This window comes from Megascapheus bottae, chromosome 7 (genome assembly GCF_031878675.1).
Source record: "Megascapheus bottae isolate mThoBot1 chromosome 7, mThoBot2.hap1, whole genome shotgun sequence".
Classification (NCBI taxonomy): domain Eukaryota; kingdom Metazoa; phylum Chordata; class Mammalia; order Rodentia; family Geomyidae; genus Megascapheus; species Megascapheus bottae.
Window position 1 is genome coordinate 22,111,738 of NC_143515.1, and position 16,392 is coordinate 22,128,129.

A 16,392-nucleotide genomic window follows, 5' to 3' on the forward strand; every position below is an offset into this window, starting at 1 on the left:
ATTCTGATCTCCAGCTAACCAGCCAAAAACCAGAACTGGAGATGTGGTGGTAGAGCACCAACTCTGAGCAAAAAAAGCCAGGCCAGAGCACAAAGCCCCGAGTTCAAGCCCCAGTATCTGCACACACACAAACACATTTATACTCCTACACACATGCTAAAGTGGGGCATGAGGATTGTGAGGGCATGAGGATTGTCTTCGAATCCATGGCTTATAGCTTCAGAGTTTTGGTGGAGTCAGGGAAGTAGAGATAAGGTTGGAAGAAGACTTGTGAAAGCTCTACCTGAGGATGGCATATCTGAAGTTTCAGTGGACCAGTGAGGTTGCTCTTGGTAATGACAGAGTCTACAGCTGATCACAGGAGTGATGGACTGATTGAAAACCTAAAGAGGCAGGAGTATGTAAGGCAATGGCAGTCATCAGCCGGTAACACTCCCCAGGAATGAAAGCATGCAATTCCTAGGAGGGGTAATGGCTTTCTGATCCTGAGTATTTTGAGGGAGGAAAGGAAGAAAATGGTCCAGATATGGCAAGGAGATAGATAAGCGGTACACTTCACCTGTCACAGAACCTATGGATCAATGAGAGGAAGTTTTCTTTGATAGGGAAGCAAAACCCCTGGGAAAATCTGGTTTCTAGAAGAAGTGAAGTTAACTTTTGGGGAGAATCTTTGTTTCAAAGGGAGGCTTTGTCCAGGAAGGGGAGGGAAAATAGAATAGGCCAGGAGTGGGGATGCCAAGTTCCTTATAATTAAGAGGTGAACTAGGAGTCTGGGGCTAAGATGTAGCTCGGTGGCAAAGTACTTGCCTAGCAAGTGCAACACTCTGCATTCGATTTCCAGTACCAAAAAAGAAGAAAGAAGAAAAAAAAGTAAAGACCTAAGAATCGGAGGCTTTCTTGAACAGAGATAAACTTATTGAATTGCCCTGCTCTAAGGATAGATAATAGGAACAAGATTATAAGTGTTAAAAGGGGTTGTCTGTTCTCTTCCTATAGGGGCCTATGTAGAAGCTGGTTTTCTCTCAAGTGTATGGAATCAGTACATAATATCTTTGAGACCTTTTTAATTTTGTCCTTATTCCATCTCTAATTTACAGATCACTAGTAATTATCAGCACTTTAGATGGACGTATCGCTGCCTTGGATGCTGAGGATCATGGTAAAAAGCAATGGGATTTAGACGTGGGATCTGGTTCCTTGGTTTCATCTAGCCTTAGCAAGCCAGAGGTAAGAATTCCTATTAAATGATGACTAGAAAACTTATTTGCAATGAGCAGAATGAGCAGTGGCTAATGTATTTTCTTATAAAGCCTGGGCTCAGAGCCGAGTAGTCTAGGCAAAGGCCTGTCTACCTCACTTGAGGAAAAGCGAAAGTTCTCTTCTTCACTCTCCCTCCTGTAAAATGGGATAGGTAACAGTAGCTACTTCTTTGGATTGTTATGGTCATTAAATAAGTCAGTCATACAGTTGTGTAATTGAGGAATATTATCTGTTATATTAGTACAGCACATTACTTGAAGTATAATTTGATCATCTTATTATCATAAGATTTTTATGAATAATGTGACAAAAATAAAAACTTACTGAGCTTTACTAGTTAGAAATCCATGCTGTCAGGTCCCATACTTTTTTTTGTTTGTTTTTAAGTGGGTCATGGGTCTGGACCTTGGTGCTGTCTCAGAGCTCTTCTGCTCAAGTCTACTGCCTTACCTCTGGGCTTGGGCATTGTCTCTGAGCTCTTCAGCTCAAGGCTACCACCCTACCTCTGAGCCACAGCCCCACTTCCCAGTTTTCTAGTGATTAATTGAGTAATAGGACTACAGGTGTGAGCCACCACACCTGTGCTGATACCTCACATTATGTTTGTTTGTTTGTTTTTGCCAGTCCTAGGATTTGGACTCAAGGCTAAGCACTGTCCTTGGGCTTTCCTTAAGGCTACCACTCTACTACTTGAGCCACAGCACCTCTCCCAGCTTTTTCAGTGTATGTGGTACCAAGGAATTGAACCCAGGGCTTCCTGCATGCTAGGCAAGCATCTACCACTAGGCCACACTCCCGGCCCCCCCTTGCATTATTAATCCTTACATTTTCCTTCAAGTATACATCCTAGTTGTGAGCATAATTCATCTGAAATTTTTTTTAGAATGTAATTCTGGACAAATCCTAGGAAATTTTTACTTGGTAGTTCAGAGCACTAGAATGGAAGAAAGGAACAAGTACAGATTCCAATCTTGCTTCCACAGCAGCTCTGTCTTCACTTGACTATAATCTTTCCATACATCACCTTTATAGTAACAACTTAAATTTTTTTTCAAATTTTAAAAATAAAGATTCTGTCACTTAAAGATTCTTAGTTCATCAGAGCTTTAGAGTACCTTATCAATAAAGTGAGGCCCTTCCTGGGGTGGGGCTGAGATGAGGCTGAGACGGGGGAAGAACAAAGGAAGGAAGTGTATGCTCCTCACTTTCACTATTGATGTTAACGAATTATCATCTCCCATTCCAGAACTTCATTCTGTTGTCTAAATTTTCTTTCTTTCTTTCTTTCTTTCTTTCTTTCTTTCTTTCTTTCTTTCTTTCTTTCTTTCTTTCTTTCTTTCTTTCTTTCTTTCTTTCTTTCTTTGCCAGTCCTGGGCTTGAGCTCAGGGCCTAAACACTGTCCTTGGACTTTCTTAAGGCTAGAGCTCTACCACTTGAGCCTCAGTACCACTTCTGGCTTTTTTCTATGTATGTAGTACTGAGGAATCGGACCCAGGTCTTCGTGCATGCTAGGCAAGCACTTTAACCACCAGGTCAAACTCCCAGCCCTGTGTAGATTATTTTTAAGGAAGTCTTATCTTTTGAATTGTGACTACTACAGTTGAAGAAAACAAAATGCCTTCTGTATTATACCAACCACATCAAGTTGTTCCAATGATAGTCTTTTTCTTTCTTTCATCATCAGTCCTTTCCTTTGAAAGGTTTCCTCACTGGCATTAAATTTAGAAAAGGTCAAAAACTTACATGTGACTAGTGTTGATGGAACTTTCTGATGGCACAACTGCTGACAGCAGCCCATCTGAAATAACAAGACTTCACTGTGCCTTTCAGTAAACCCAGCCTGCATTCTTCCTGATGCATCCAGACAGGTACTTAGGGAAATAGCACTGCCAAATTTCCACATTGGCTGTATGCTAACCCCTGACCACACTAAGAGCCACATACACATGTAGTTGGAGAAGGGAGAAGTAGTTTAGCAACCTTTTTTTTCAAATAATTGTGGACTTTCTGTTTTGATACTGTCCCAAAGCAAGTAAAAGTTTCTTAGAGGTTAGCTGTACTATGGATTATGAAATCATTAAAATCTAAATCGAAACCATTAAAATCCATTGCTTTGTCTTTTACTCGCATATGGTTTTGTTTTCCTCTTTCTTTCTTTCTTTCTTTTCTTTTCTTTTTTTTTGTGGGTCATGGGGCTTGAACTTGTCCTTGGTGCTTGATACTTAGCTTCCTGAGTAGCCACCACACCTGGCTCACATGTAATTTTCTAATGTCTTTTTTTTTTTTTTTTGGCCAGTCCTGGGCTTTTAGCTCAGAGCCTGAGCACTGTCCTTGGGCTTTCTTAAGGCTACCATTTGAGCCACAGCACCACTTCTGGCTTTTCTATGTATGTGGTACTGAGGAATCAAACCCAGGTCTTCAAGTATGGTAGGCAAGCACTCTACCACTAGGTAGACTCTACCAAGAAGTTTTTGGGGGTTTTTTTTTGGTTAGTCATGGTTCTTGAACTCTGGGTCTGGACACTGTCCCTGAGCTCTTTACCTCAAGGCTACTGTCTTACCCCTTGAGCCACAGGGCCACTTCCTCTAATGTCTTTTAGAAGACATTATGGACTTACTTTATTGACCTTACATATGTTAACATATTTCCTTATAGAACACACACAGAATATGAAGTTTTCACTCTCACTGGGGCTTTCATCAGGAAAGTCTGTTTTTGTTTTGTTTTAACTACTGAAAAGCTGTCAAGCTTATCGTGGCAGATATGTAAATAACCTTCTATTCTAATTCTCACTTGAGGACCTGAATTTTATTGCAAATACTGCCAGTTTTCTTTGAAGTAAGAAGCATACATTATTTATTTCTGAGAAAATGTCACATACCCCAACATCATAACTATAGTTTTTCTAAGTTGATTGACAGAAAAAGAGCTCATGAACAGTAGCAGTTAGTTTATTCATAGCTTAGTCTCAGTGCTTCTCCTGGAGGCAATGCTTTAATATGTGCAGAAGTGCAGGATACATACAGCCTAGTAGTCAAGAAAGACAGTAAAATGCTATGTGCTGAGGAAGAACCGAATGTTAATCTTATCAAATCAAAAGCTATCATGTTTATTATTTAAGCAAGAAGATTCTCTCCTTCCCTTGCCCCCCCCCCTAAAAAAAATCATAACCTCATTCTGTAACCCAGGCTGGCTTTAAACCCATGATTCTGCTTCATCTGGATTGAAGGCATGGATTACCATACGTGGCAAATATTTCAAAGGTGTTTGTTAGGTTATATTTTTTTTCCTATGGCACAGGAGGTGGAATTCTGGGTTTTATACAGCACATTAGATAAATCCTGTTCAGCTCCTCAAGGACTTTCCTAAGTGCAATGATCTGTTGTTTCTTTTTCTTTTTGTCGGTTGTGGGACTTGAACTCTGGGCCTAGGTGCTGTCCCTGGGCTCTTTCGCTCAAGGCTACTGCCCTACCCCTTGAGCTACAGCACCACTTCCTGATCTGCTGTTTCTTCTCCCGTGGTTGCAAGTATATGACAGTGGAGAACATGGCATTTACTAGTTTGGGTCTTACTTCTTGCTAAGGCATCAATAGTTTTAGCCAGCATTGCTTTTCTACCATCAGCAAATAGCACCACAGTAGAAAGGCCACTAATACCTTAATAGGAAAACTGTTTAACCTTCTTTATTCCTCAGGAACCCACAGACCACACATGGAAAATTGCTGATAGAGTACATGATAAAAATACTATAAAAACTGGTTATAAACATTATAGTGAGGAGAGTAGGCTGTATTTCAGCTTGCATCATCTGTATTCAGGACAATTTGTACAGTACAACATCTAGAAGTTATATGTGAGGCAAAAATGCCAGGAAAAAAGGACCCAAAATTGCCATTTGAAATGCCTTGAGCTGGATGCATATAGTAATAATATCTTTCTAAATGCATGTGGTACAATTCTCTAACCTTTGAAATAGTTACTGGTCTCTATCAAATTCAGTGTTTACTTGGAAAGAATTATGTATAAAAGAGGGCTAGTTGAAGTAAGCATAAAGAATTGCAGTTGAGCTAGGAGTTTGGCCTTGTGGTAAGAATGCTTGCCTAGCATGCATAAAGATGTGGGTTCAGTTCCTTGGTACCACATACATAGCAAAAAACAAAAAAACAAAAAAACACCAGAGGTGATGCTGTAGTTCAAGTGGTAGAGCTCTAGCCTTGAGAAAGACCAAGGACAATGCCTAGGACCTGAGTTCAAGCTCCAGGACTGGCAAAAATAAATAAATTATTATTTTTTTTTGCCAGTTCTGGGGCTTGAACTCAAGGCCTAGGCACTGTCTTTGGGCTTTCTTCTCAAGGCTAGAGCTCTACCACTTGAGCCACAGCACCATTTCCAGCTTTTTCTCTGCATGTGGTAATGAGGAATTGAACCTAGGTCTTTGGGCATGCTAGGCAAGCACTCTACCACCAGGCCAAACTCCTGACCAGAATTGCAGTTATTATTGATTGAGGAGTTGATTATTGACTTTAGTTACAGAAAAAATTTGAAGGGAATAGGAACTCTTAAGGCTGTGAGATACTGAGGAAGACCTAGACTTTGGAAACTTTACTATTAGTCATTATTCCTCCATTAACTTACCATATAAACTAGCTGAATTATTTAGCCCAGAAGAGCTTTATTGCCTTCTTCAGAAATTTACAGGATTAGCTACTTGGGAGGCTGAGAATGGGAAGATTGTGGTTTGAGGCCAGTCTAGACAGAAGGACAGGTCTCAAGACCCCTTTTTAATGCATAGCTGGATGAAGTGGTATGTACTCATATCCTAATTTTGTGTGAGGCTGGTACTAGAAGGATTGTGGATCCAGGCCAACCAGGGCTAAAAAATCCCTAAGAATCCATCTCAGTGGAAGGAAGTTTTAACAGGGTGGTATGTACCAATCATCCCAGCAACAATGGAGATTAAAATGGGAGAATCACAGACTGAACAGTCGCCCTAGTAGGAAGCAAGACCCTCTCTCAAAATAACCAGGTACTTGAGTGCTGGTGGCTCACACCCATAACCCTGGCTACTTCAGAGGCTGAGATCTCAAGGTTCCAAGCAGGAAAGCTTCTGAGAGTCCTTATCTCCAAGTAATCACACACAAGCTGGAAGTAAAGCTGTGACTCACTGGTAGAATGGTAGCCTTGAGGAAAAGCACATGGGCGCGCGCGCGCATGCACGCGTGCGCATGCACGCGTGCAACCCCCCCCCCCACGAGATAGGGCTAGAGGCATGTCCCTACTACAGAGACATGCCTAGTAAGTACAAGATTCTGAGTTCAAACTCCACTACTATCAAAATAAATAAAATTAAGGATTGGATTGAATCTCTAAAGATTGTTCCAATGTCAGGAATCAGGTCCAGTTAAGGACATTTAGCACTCAAGAAATTTTTTAACTTGCCCTTTTACATATAAGTCTGTGTGGGGGACAGGGAGGGGAAACATAACATTCATTTCAAACTTTCAAATGGCCATTAGGCACCTACCTTGTTACTTCCTGACTTGTTGGCATTGTCCTTAATGTTTTTCTTACCCAAAGGGTCTATAAAATGAAGTCTTCTGTTGCTTCTAAGGTGTCTGATTATTTCCATAAGAATTACTGACAGGTAAGAGAGATTGACAGTGCCATTTAGAACAAGTGTTTTGTATCATATTTAGAAGGAAATGCTTTCAGCAGGAAAGTTAAGGTGCCTTGGGACATAGATCTCATTTACCACTCCTTCCTGATGATAAAGTATCTACAAACTTCCTCAAAAGAATGTTGATACAAAATTGAGCTTAAAGATAGGATTGTATTGGGGAGTTTGGATTAGTGTAGAGTGCTTGCCTAGCAAGCACCAAGACCCAGGTTTGATTCCTTGGTACCAAATACATAGAAAAATCCAGAAATGGTGCTGTGGCTCAAGTGGTAGAGTTCTAACTTTGAGAAAGTCCAAGGGCAGTGTTCAGGCCCTGAGTTCAAGCCTCAAGACTGGCAAAAAAAAAAAAAGATAGGCCTTTGGGTATGTGTGCCTATGTGTGTCAGAATGAAGGATGAACTGTTAGGTGCAGTAACAGATGTACTGTAGATACCAAGCCTAGTATTTTTTAGCAGTTAATAGTAACTAAGAATGTTGCTTTTAATTTTCAGAACAACCTCCTGAGATGAAATCTGATTTGCTTTGCTCTAGTAAGTTAAATGCAGATTCAACCTTGAACAAGCACTCGGGAGAATTCCTTCTAGCCCCTCACTGATTGCCTTAAGATTAATAGTAAATAATTTGCTTAATCTTTTTTAGGGGTTATTTGGTTAGGCTTTGTCAAATCTCAGCAGAGAAAGTATTCAACTCTTTTGTCTTGGAACACAATTATGAATGCAAGAGTCTCTTGTCTTTATTGAAAATTCTTTTATGAAGTATGTTGTATTTGTGTATAAATGTACTAATTTGTACTTAGGCAAATGCTTTTGTCTTTGTTAAAACTCTCTTGTTTTTCCTTTTAAAAAGAACAAATAACCATTATAAGTCTATACTTAGAATTTGGGGTTTTGTTTTATTTTTGGCATGGTTCTCCCCCCAAGGACAAGCCTTTTTGTTTCAGACAGGTGCAGAAACAGACAAGTACAGTGATGGCTTTCTCCATCCTCCTCTCTGCCCTGTAGCCTGCCTTCATCTCAGCTGGGGCCTTAGAAGCGGAATGCAGTGTTTTTCTAGACAAGGTCTCCCCATGTTGTCTAGGCTGGCCTCTAGCTCTGAATCCTCCTGCTGCAGTGTCAAGAACTGAGATTACATGGGGCCAGAAGTATGTACTAGTGGTAAAAGTGTTTGTCTAGCATGCATGAAGCCCTGGGTTCAATTCCTCGGTACCACATACACAGAAAAAGCTGGAAGTGGGGCTTGGCTCAAGGGAAGGGCAGTAGCCTTGAGCCAAAGAGCTCAGGGCAGTGCCCAGGACCAGCGTTCAAGCCTCATGACCCACAAAAAAAAAAGCAAAAATAAGACAGTCTGTTTTTAAGAGTGGCTGTCAATTAGGTAGTAAGCCAGTATTTAAATAATTGCTTAAGTTAAGTGCTTTTCTTTTAATTATAGAAATGAAACCATGCTTCGATTTAATTTTATTATTCCCTTAACATGGTTAAATCTGTGAACGAAGACTATTTCAGCATGCATGTTGCCAAATGAGAAACTGCTTTAACCCTATATTTTAGGAAGCAGACATTGCTTTTCTACTTCATAAATATGTATTAATTAGGTAAAGATAGAGATCAATATTTAAAGCATTATCTTTTTATCATGAGTGTGAAAGATACTTTAAGGCTATTCTGAAAGGTTTCTTTGAGGCATGTTGTAGGTTGATTTAAGGAAAGAGAATTAAATTACATTATCTACTTGGTATGTCTTTGTTCTGGAAGTCAGTTCAGTCTCTGAAGATAATAAACACACAAACCCGTTTGTGGGTGTTTTGGGGTTTTTTTCTTTCTTTTAAGCATGTCACTTGAGATGCATTCCAATAACTAGATCTGCTAAAAGATGACATATGCCCTCCTGTAGATCATTTAGCTACCTGCCTAAGCACAATGCCCCCCTCCCTCTGAGGAATGATTCACAGCAATCCTTTACATTTATCAGTGTTCCTTTTATTTCCCCATCACAGTAATTTTAGTGTTTTCAAGGAAATAAGAAACCATGTTTTCACAGTACCACAAGGGTGGAGCAATGTTTTATTAAGTCACAAATAGTAGTATAGTAGTTTAGTCAATTATTTATCTAGCTATTTGTTTTCATTAAGAGTTATCATTTTGGGGCCGGGAGCATGGACTAATGGTAAGAGTGCTTGCCTAGCGTGCATGAAGACCAGAGTTCGATTACTTGGTACTTACATAGACAAAGCCAGAAGTGGTGCTGTGGCTCAAGTGGTAGTGCACTAGCCTTGAGAAAAGCCCACGAACAGTGCTTAGGCCCTGAATCTAAGCTCCAGGACTGGGGAGGAAATTATCATTTTATGTCTTCTGTACTGTATGTCATTCTAAAGAATTGAAATATTAAAAAGTATTACTGCTCAATTGTCCTTTGTGTTTATTTGCTTAAGTGGTTTGTAGGGTTTCAGACTTTGTATTTTATAATCAAAAATTTTTAGAACTAATCAGAAATTTCTGATAAAGCCTTGAACTGTTTAATGCTACATGAATTAGTCTTTGTTTTTGAGGCTACTTTTCTTTTCCTTCCTTCCTTCCTTCCTTCCTTCCTTCCTTCCTTCCTTCCTTCCTTTCTCTTCCTTTCCTCCCTCCCTCCCTTCCTCCTTCTCTCCCTTCCTCTCCCTTTTGTGGGGGGGCTTGAACTCTGTGCCTGAGTGTTGTCCCTGAGCTATTCAGCCCTACCCCTTGAGTGATAGCCCTACTTCCCATTTTTTAGTGAATGACTCTCGGGCTGGCTTTGAACCTCCATCCTCAGATCTCAGCCTGCTGAATAGCTAGGATTACAGGCATGAGCCACCATGCCCTACTTCTCTGTCTCTTTCTTTCTTTTTTGCCAGCCCTGGGTCATGAACTCAGGGCCTGAGCACTGTCCCTGAGCTTCTGTACTCAGCTTGCTCTACCACTTGAGCTACAGCACCACTTCCAACTTTTTCTATGTATGTGGTACTGAGGAATCAAACCCAGGGCTTCATGCATGCTAGGCAAGCACTCTACCACTAAACCACATTCCCAGCCCATCTTTTTCTTTCTGATCTTAAAAAAAAAAAAAAAAAAAAAAGTCTTGTTAAGATGCCCAGGTACCTGTCTTGAACTTGCCATTCTTCTGCCACAACTTTCCAAGTGCTGGAACTTGAGGGTCTGTTTTTAAATAGTTATAATAGATACATGGAGAAAAAGAAATAACTTACCTGTCATAATTGAGCTTTCTGTGTATTCCCCCTTTTACTTTACCTTTGGAGCAGATCTTTGATTTCTAAAAGCTTTTTTTTTTTTGAAATTTTATACAGAATAAAATAAGGCTTATGATGACTTAAAGGTAGTCAGATATCTCTGGATTAAGAATGAAAATTATAAACAGGGTGCTGGTGGCTCATGCCTAGCTACTCAGGATCTGAGGACCACTGTTTGAAGCCACCTTGGGCAGGAAAGTCCATGAGAATTTTATCTCCAATCAACTACTCAGAAAAAGCTGAAAGTGGTGTTATGGGCTCAAGTGGTAGAGCGCTAGCCTTGAGTAGAAAGAGGCTCAGGGATAGTGCCTAGGATCTGAGCTCAAGCCCCAGGAATAGCAAAAAGAAAAAGAAAGAAAGAAAAAAGAAAATTATAATACACTACCATCACCACGACCAGAATACCAAATTTATTTATTTATGGGTGTGTCAGTCCTGTGGCTGGGTGTTGATGGATTATACCTGTTACCCTAGCTATCAGAGGCTGACATCTGAGGATCACAGTTGGAAGCCAGCCCAGGTAGGAAAGTCCTTGAGATTTTAACTACCAAAAAGAGCTTGAAATGGAGCTGTGGCCCAGGGGGTAGAGCACTAGCCTTGAATAAAACAAAGCTCATGAAAGGTGCCCAGAATTCAAAGCTGGCAGAGAGGAAGAAAGAGAAACAGGGAGGCAGAGAGAAAGAAGGAGAGGGAGAGGATATAAGAATAAATTGGTGTTAATAGAACTGTATGGATTTATCTGCTTTCCTTCAAGTTTCTCTATCTGCTACTAGATGTGAGTACTTTATAAAGATTTTTAAATAAACATATTTTCACAATTAGAGATAACTAGCTTATAAGGAAAGTGCTTCACTGAAACATAGTCCCATTGAAAATTTCATAGCAAAAGAGAACATCAGATATTCTTTTCAACCAGGTGTGGTGGCTCACGCATGTAATCCTGACTACTCAGGAGGCTGAGATCTGATGATTGTGGTTCAAAGCCAGCCTGGCACTCTTATCTCTAACCACCAGAAAACTGGAAGTGGTGCTATGGCTCAAGAGATCGTGCAGTAGCCTTGAGCTGAAGAGCTCAAGGACAGCATCCCGGCCCAGAGTTCAAGTCTCATGACCAACAAAAGAAACCAACAAAAACCAAAATTTATTTTCATTTTGATTGTGGAGGAATTGGAAGTAAGAGAAGTCAAGAAACTAGTACATACCCAAAGTGGTAAAAAAACATGAGTTAATTGAGACGAAAGTACATAGCTTTAAAAAAAGTAGTTAAGAGTGATTATGGCAAATGAAATAAGTTAATGTGATATATATATATACATATATATTTAAAATAAGCAGTCGAGTGTTAGTGTTTATTCTTTAGTGAATAATGGAGTCAGATACCCAGATAATGAGGATGGGTAAGGTTTGATGAGCACCCTGTGCTTCTTGATTTTACATATAGATATGTGTTGAACACATCCAATTTGCAAAACAACCAGCATCTCCAGGATAATAATTGTTTCAGATAAAGAGAGTTTGGCCACACTCCTCCTGGCCATTTTTATTTTTTTTATAGAAAAATTTAAGCTTAGGGGCTGGGAGTTTGGCCTAGTGGTAGAGTGCTTGCCTAGCATTCACGAAGACCCCGATTTGATTTCTTGGTATCACATACATAGAAGAGCCAGCTCTACTTGTGACTCAAGTAGCAGAACTCTACCCTTGAGGAAAAAGCCAAAGGACAGTGTTCAGGCAAGCCCCTGGACTGCCCACCCCCCCCCCCAAAAAAAAAAAAACAGAAGAAAAAAGAAACATTTAAGCTAAGGAGGTATGTGATAACATTTTATTGCCTTTAACTGAATAGTAGATCACTAATCATTATAAAAATGGTTAAAAAAAATTGACAGGGCTTCTTCTGAATGGAGGAATTAGTCTGACTTTCCTGAACCTATTGATTGGTAGTAATATAATTTAAAAGTCAACCAGACATCATGATACCTCATAATATGATATAACACAAGGGTGATAAAACTTTTTCTCTAGACCATGTAGTAGATAGGTAAGTATTTTAGGCTTTGAGAATCATATGGGTTCTGACACCTTATGAACTACTGTTATAGTTTGAAAGTGACCTTTAGATAATAGGCAAATGAAGGTATGTACAACTGCATTCTAATAAAACTTTATGTACTGAAACAGTGATTCGGAGGGATTTGTCTAATACAGTAGAAGTTCATAGTACAGTTGTAAGCTGTTCTTATCAAAAAAGTTGATCTTATATCAAAGCTCCACATCTAATCACACTATTGAGGAAATACAAGGAATAAAGGAACAAAAATCCTAACTCTGGGAAATTGTATAGTACAGAGTATGTGCATTCTCAGTTCTCAAGTATGAAGGAGGCCCTTGGGAAGGGGTGAGAGTAGTGAGGTAACAACCACCTCTTTTGGTCTATCTTAGACCATAGTAAACGTAATATGTAGTCTCTGAATTCCTCAGTGTAAATTTAATCTTTGAGACAAAATTTGAAGCTTCAGTGCATTTATTCTAATAAGCAAATATGGAATATAACAACTGATAAAATGTTAATAATTGTTAAAATTAGATAAATACATATTTTTAGATTTTGTTTTGTACATCATGGGGCTTGAACTCAGGGCCTAGACACCATACCTGAGTTCTTTTGCTCAAGGCTACTGCTCTACCACTCTTATTTCCATGTTTCTGGTGGTTAATTGGAGATAAGATTCTCTTAGATTTTCTTGTCCAGGCTGGCTTTGAACTTCCATCCTCAGATCTCAGCCCCCTGACTGAGTAGCTAAGATTACAGGCATGAACCACTAGTGCCTGCCATTGGTTTTAGATTTTATGTGCTTAAAATTTTTCATAGTGAAAATAAAGTTGAATGTATCATGCCAAGTGTGTGTGTGTGTGTGTGTGTGTGTGCGTGTGCATGTGCGCGCGTGTGTGTTCATGTGCGTGCGCACCCACATGTCTGAGAATAAGTGAACAAACAATGGACACATAGTAAATAACTAAATGAATTCTTTCTCTTGTAGAGTTAGAGAACTTTTGGATTTTTATTGCTGCTGATATTCATGTTAGTAATAGTACTTCCTTATTTTTCCAACTTCTTTTTTCCTCATGAAAATCACATAGCAGTTCCTGATATGCATTGTTCCACTTGATTTCATTAAGGAACTGAAATTGAATTACTTGACTAAACTGGGTGGTGATTACACAAAGACTACAGATCCTTGGTACTGTTTGCTAGCCAATGTGACAGACCTTTTATTTTAAAATTGAAAAGAGAGGAAATAAACATGAAATCATGAGACTTTGTACTTTTCTTTTAAATGACTGAAGGGAAAAGCAAGTCCCACAATTACATTGAGATGCAGAGCCTGGGATCAGAACAAATAACTGTTTACATGGGCAAATCATTGGAATGTGAAAATGCATTGCTGTAACCTACATTTTTTTTTTCTACCAAGAGATTTGCAGCTGGCTGACTGAGTGACTCATTCCTTTGCTTAGAGGATGAGGTAATGCTATTGTGAGAGGTGATGTCATCTCTCTACCTGAACTGCATACATATAGATTGCTTCTTGGGCTCTCAAGGAAAAACACCATCTGCTTTCACATATGCAGCCTGAGACATTACTGAGATTGGTGCAAAGGTCAGCAGCCACGTGTATGACTCATCAGCAGCCAATTAGTGAAGAGTAGCTATTTAAAAGTGAACTTCTAAAATCATAATCTATGAATATGACATAATGACTCAACGTTGAATCATAATTTTTTGTTATTTTATGTTTGGTAGTTAGTTAATGCTGATAAGGTTTAGTCTTTAAATGAAGCTCAGTATGTTCAGTCATTTCAAACCTTGGTTGTTTAAGCCATGTGTTTGTTTTGAATTGAAGCTTCTTTATTTTTACAAGGTTTTTAAAATGTTATGATGGTGATGTACAGAGAAGTTACAGTTACATAAGTCAGGTAAAGAGTACATTTCTTGGGCTGGGATGTAGCTCAGTCAAAGTCCTGGGTTTGATCCCCAGTACCAAAAAAAGGAAAGACAAAAAATAAATAAATAAATGAATTTTTTTTAAGTACATTTCCTTTTGGACAGTATCACCCTCTTATTTTTTGGAGATGCATGTATTCTTTTTAAAAGAGGACAAAATTTTTGACAGTTGCTTTTTTTTTTTTTTTTTTTTTTTTGGCTAGTCCTGGGCTTGAGCCCAAGGCCTGAGCACTGTCCTTGAACTTTCTCAAGGCTAGAGCTCTACCACTTGAGCCTCAGCACCATTTCTGGCTTTTTTTTTTCCTATGTATGTGGTACCGAGGAATCGAACCCAGGTCTTAGTGTGTGCTAGGCAAGCACTCAACCATTAGGCCAAATTCCTGGCCGACAGTTGCTTTTTGTAGCTAAGAGCCACTGTGTTCCCTCAGGATCTACTACTGCTTGAGGAGAAAATAGATGATTGGTGGAAGGGGAAACAAGTCAAAATAAATAATAGGCAAAGCTCAGGGACAAAACCCAGACCCTTAGTTCAAGCCCCCAAACTGGTACACACATACACCAAAAAGACATAGAATAGTAATTTATTTGTCAAAGAAAGACCCAACCATTTGTTGTCTTCAAGAAATATACATTACCACTGGGCATGGTGGCTCACGCTTGTAATCCTAGCTACTCAGGAGACTGAGCTCTGAGGGTCGAGGTTCAAAGCCAGACCAGGCACTAAAGTCCAGGAGACTCTTATCCCCAATTAACTACTAGAAAACTGGAAGTAGCACTGTGGATAGGGCCATAATGTTGAGCATCCAGGCCCAGAGTTCAAGCCCCATGACCAACAGGAAAAAAAAGAAAAAAGTACAGGGGCTGGAGATGTAAAACACTTGCCTAGCATACTTAAGACTGAGTTTAATCACCAGCACTGCATCAAATTTTTTTCTTTTAATTTTTAAGAAGTATAGTATTCAGAATTATAACTGAGCAGTAGCAGTAACATGAACTGCTGGGTTATAAGCATCCATGCCTAATTTCTGCCCTTGTGGGAAAAAGTGAAAGACAGGAGTAGAAAGGTTGTTTGAGGTCATATTTAAAGGACTTTGAATGTCCTTTAGAAGATTTTTAGCCTTTAAGCTCTGAGATCTTTACTAAGAAATTAATAGAGAGCCATTGAAGATTTTTGAATAGTGACATAATAAGCTTAAGTAACTCAGTGATTAATCTAGAAGATACCTCAGCTTAGACTGAGGACATTTCCAGTTAAGAACTGTAAAGAGGCTATTATAGCTTAGGCAGGAGAGAATAACGATTTGAACCAGAATGAGAAAGAAGTGAGTTAGAGTAGTGATTTTCAACTTGCTTGGCAGGCCCTCAGAGTTTGGGGTTAAAGTAGAAGGAAGATTAGAACTCAGTGCCTGTGAGGAAATTTTCAAAGCCGTGACTACTGAAAGAAATCCTGCTATCTAAGGAACAAAAATAAGTGTAGACTGAAGATGAATGGATACAGAAAATGTGGTATATATACATATATATACATATATATATATATATATACACAATGGAATTCTACATAGCCAACAGACAATATAAAATAATGGCATTCGCAGGGAAGTGGATGAATCTAGAGCGAATCATGTTGAGTGAGACAAGTCAAGACCAAAGGAACAAAAGGCACATGGTATCCTTAATATGTGGCTATTAGATCCAAACAGTACAAGAGAGAGGACTCAATATTTGCATACCCAATGCTATGGACATGGTATTGGAAATATAAACATAACTACATAGACATAAAAACCTATGACTCTGTAGACATAATGTTTTATTTCATAAATTAATATGTATCTATGATATACAAATCCTTGGCCTAATTTTGATTATGTTCTAAAAACTAAGTGCCAGTGATTATATAGAGAGATTCCCTTCTTGAACACTTGTTTCTTAAACATGTCATTTGAAATATGATGTAAAAATCAATGTTAATAAATTCTTTAATAAAAAAGCAGTAAGTAAGAAGAAAACAAGATGTTTTGTTTAATTTATATCACTTTCATACTCTTTTCCTCCAAAAGAACACAGTGTGTCATTAACTGAAGTAGAACCAACATCAAAACAAAACCCCAAAGGTTTGTGTCACAAAGACATGTACTGAAACACTTAAAGGATACTATCCTTAGCCAGAAACTCAGAAGTCATCCT

General features: G+C 39.0%; 1 protein-coding gene across 1 annotated transcript in view; it reads left to right on the plus strand.

The window, feature by feature from the left end:
- The window catches only part of Eif2ak3 (eukaryotic translation initiation factor 2 alpha kinase 3), a 68,853-nt gene that overhangs the window by 12,509 nt on the left and 39,952 nt on the right, over positions 1-16,392 (plus strand). The window contains exon 2 of the mRNA XM_090336524.1: positions 1,098-1,227. Within this exon, the coding sequence (XP_090192650.1) occupies positions 1,098-1,227 (130 nt within the window). The remainder of the gene's footprint in view (positions 1-1,097; positions 1,228-16,392) is intronic.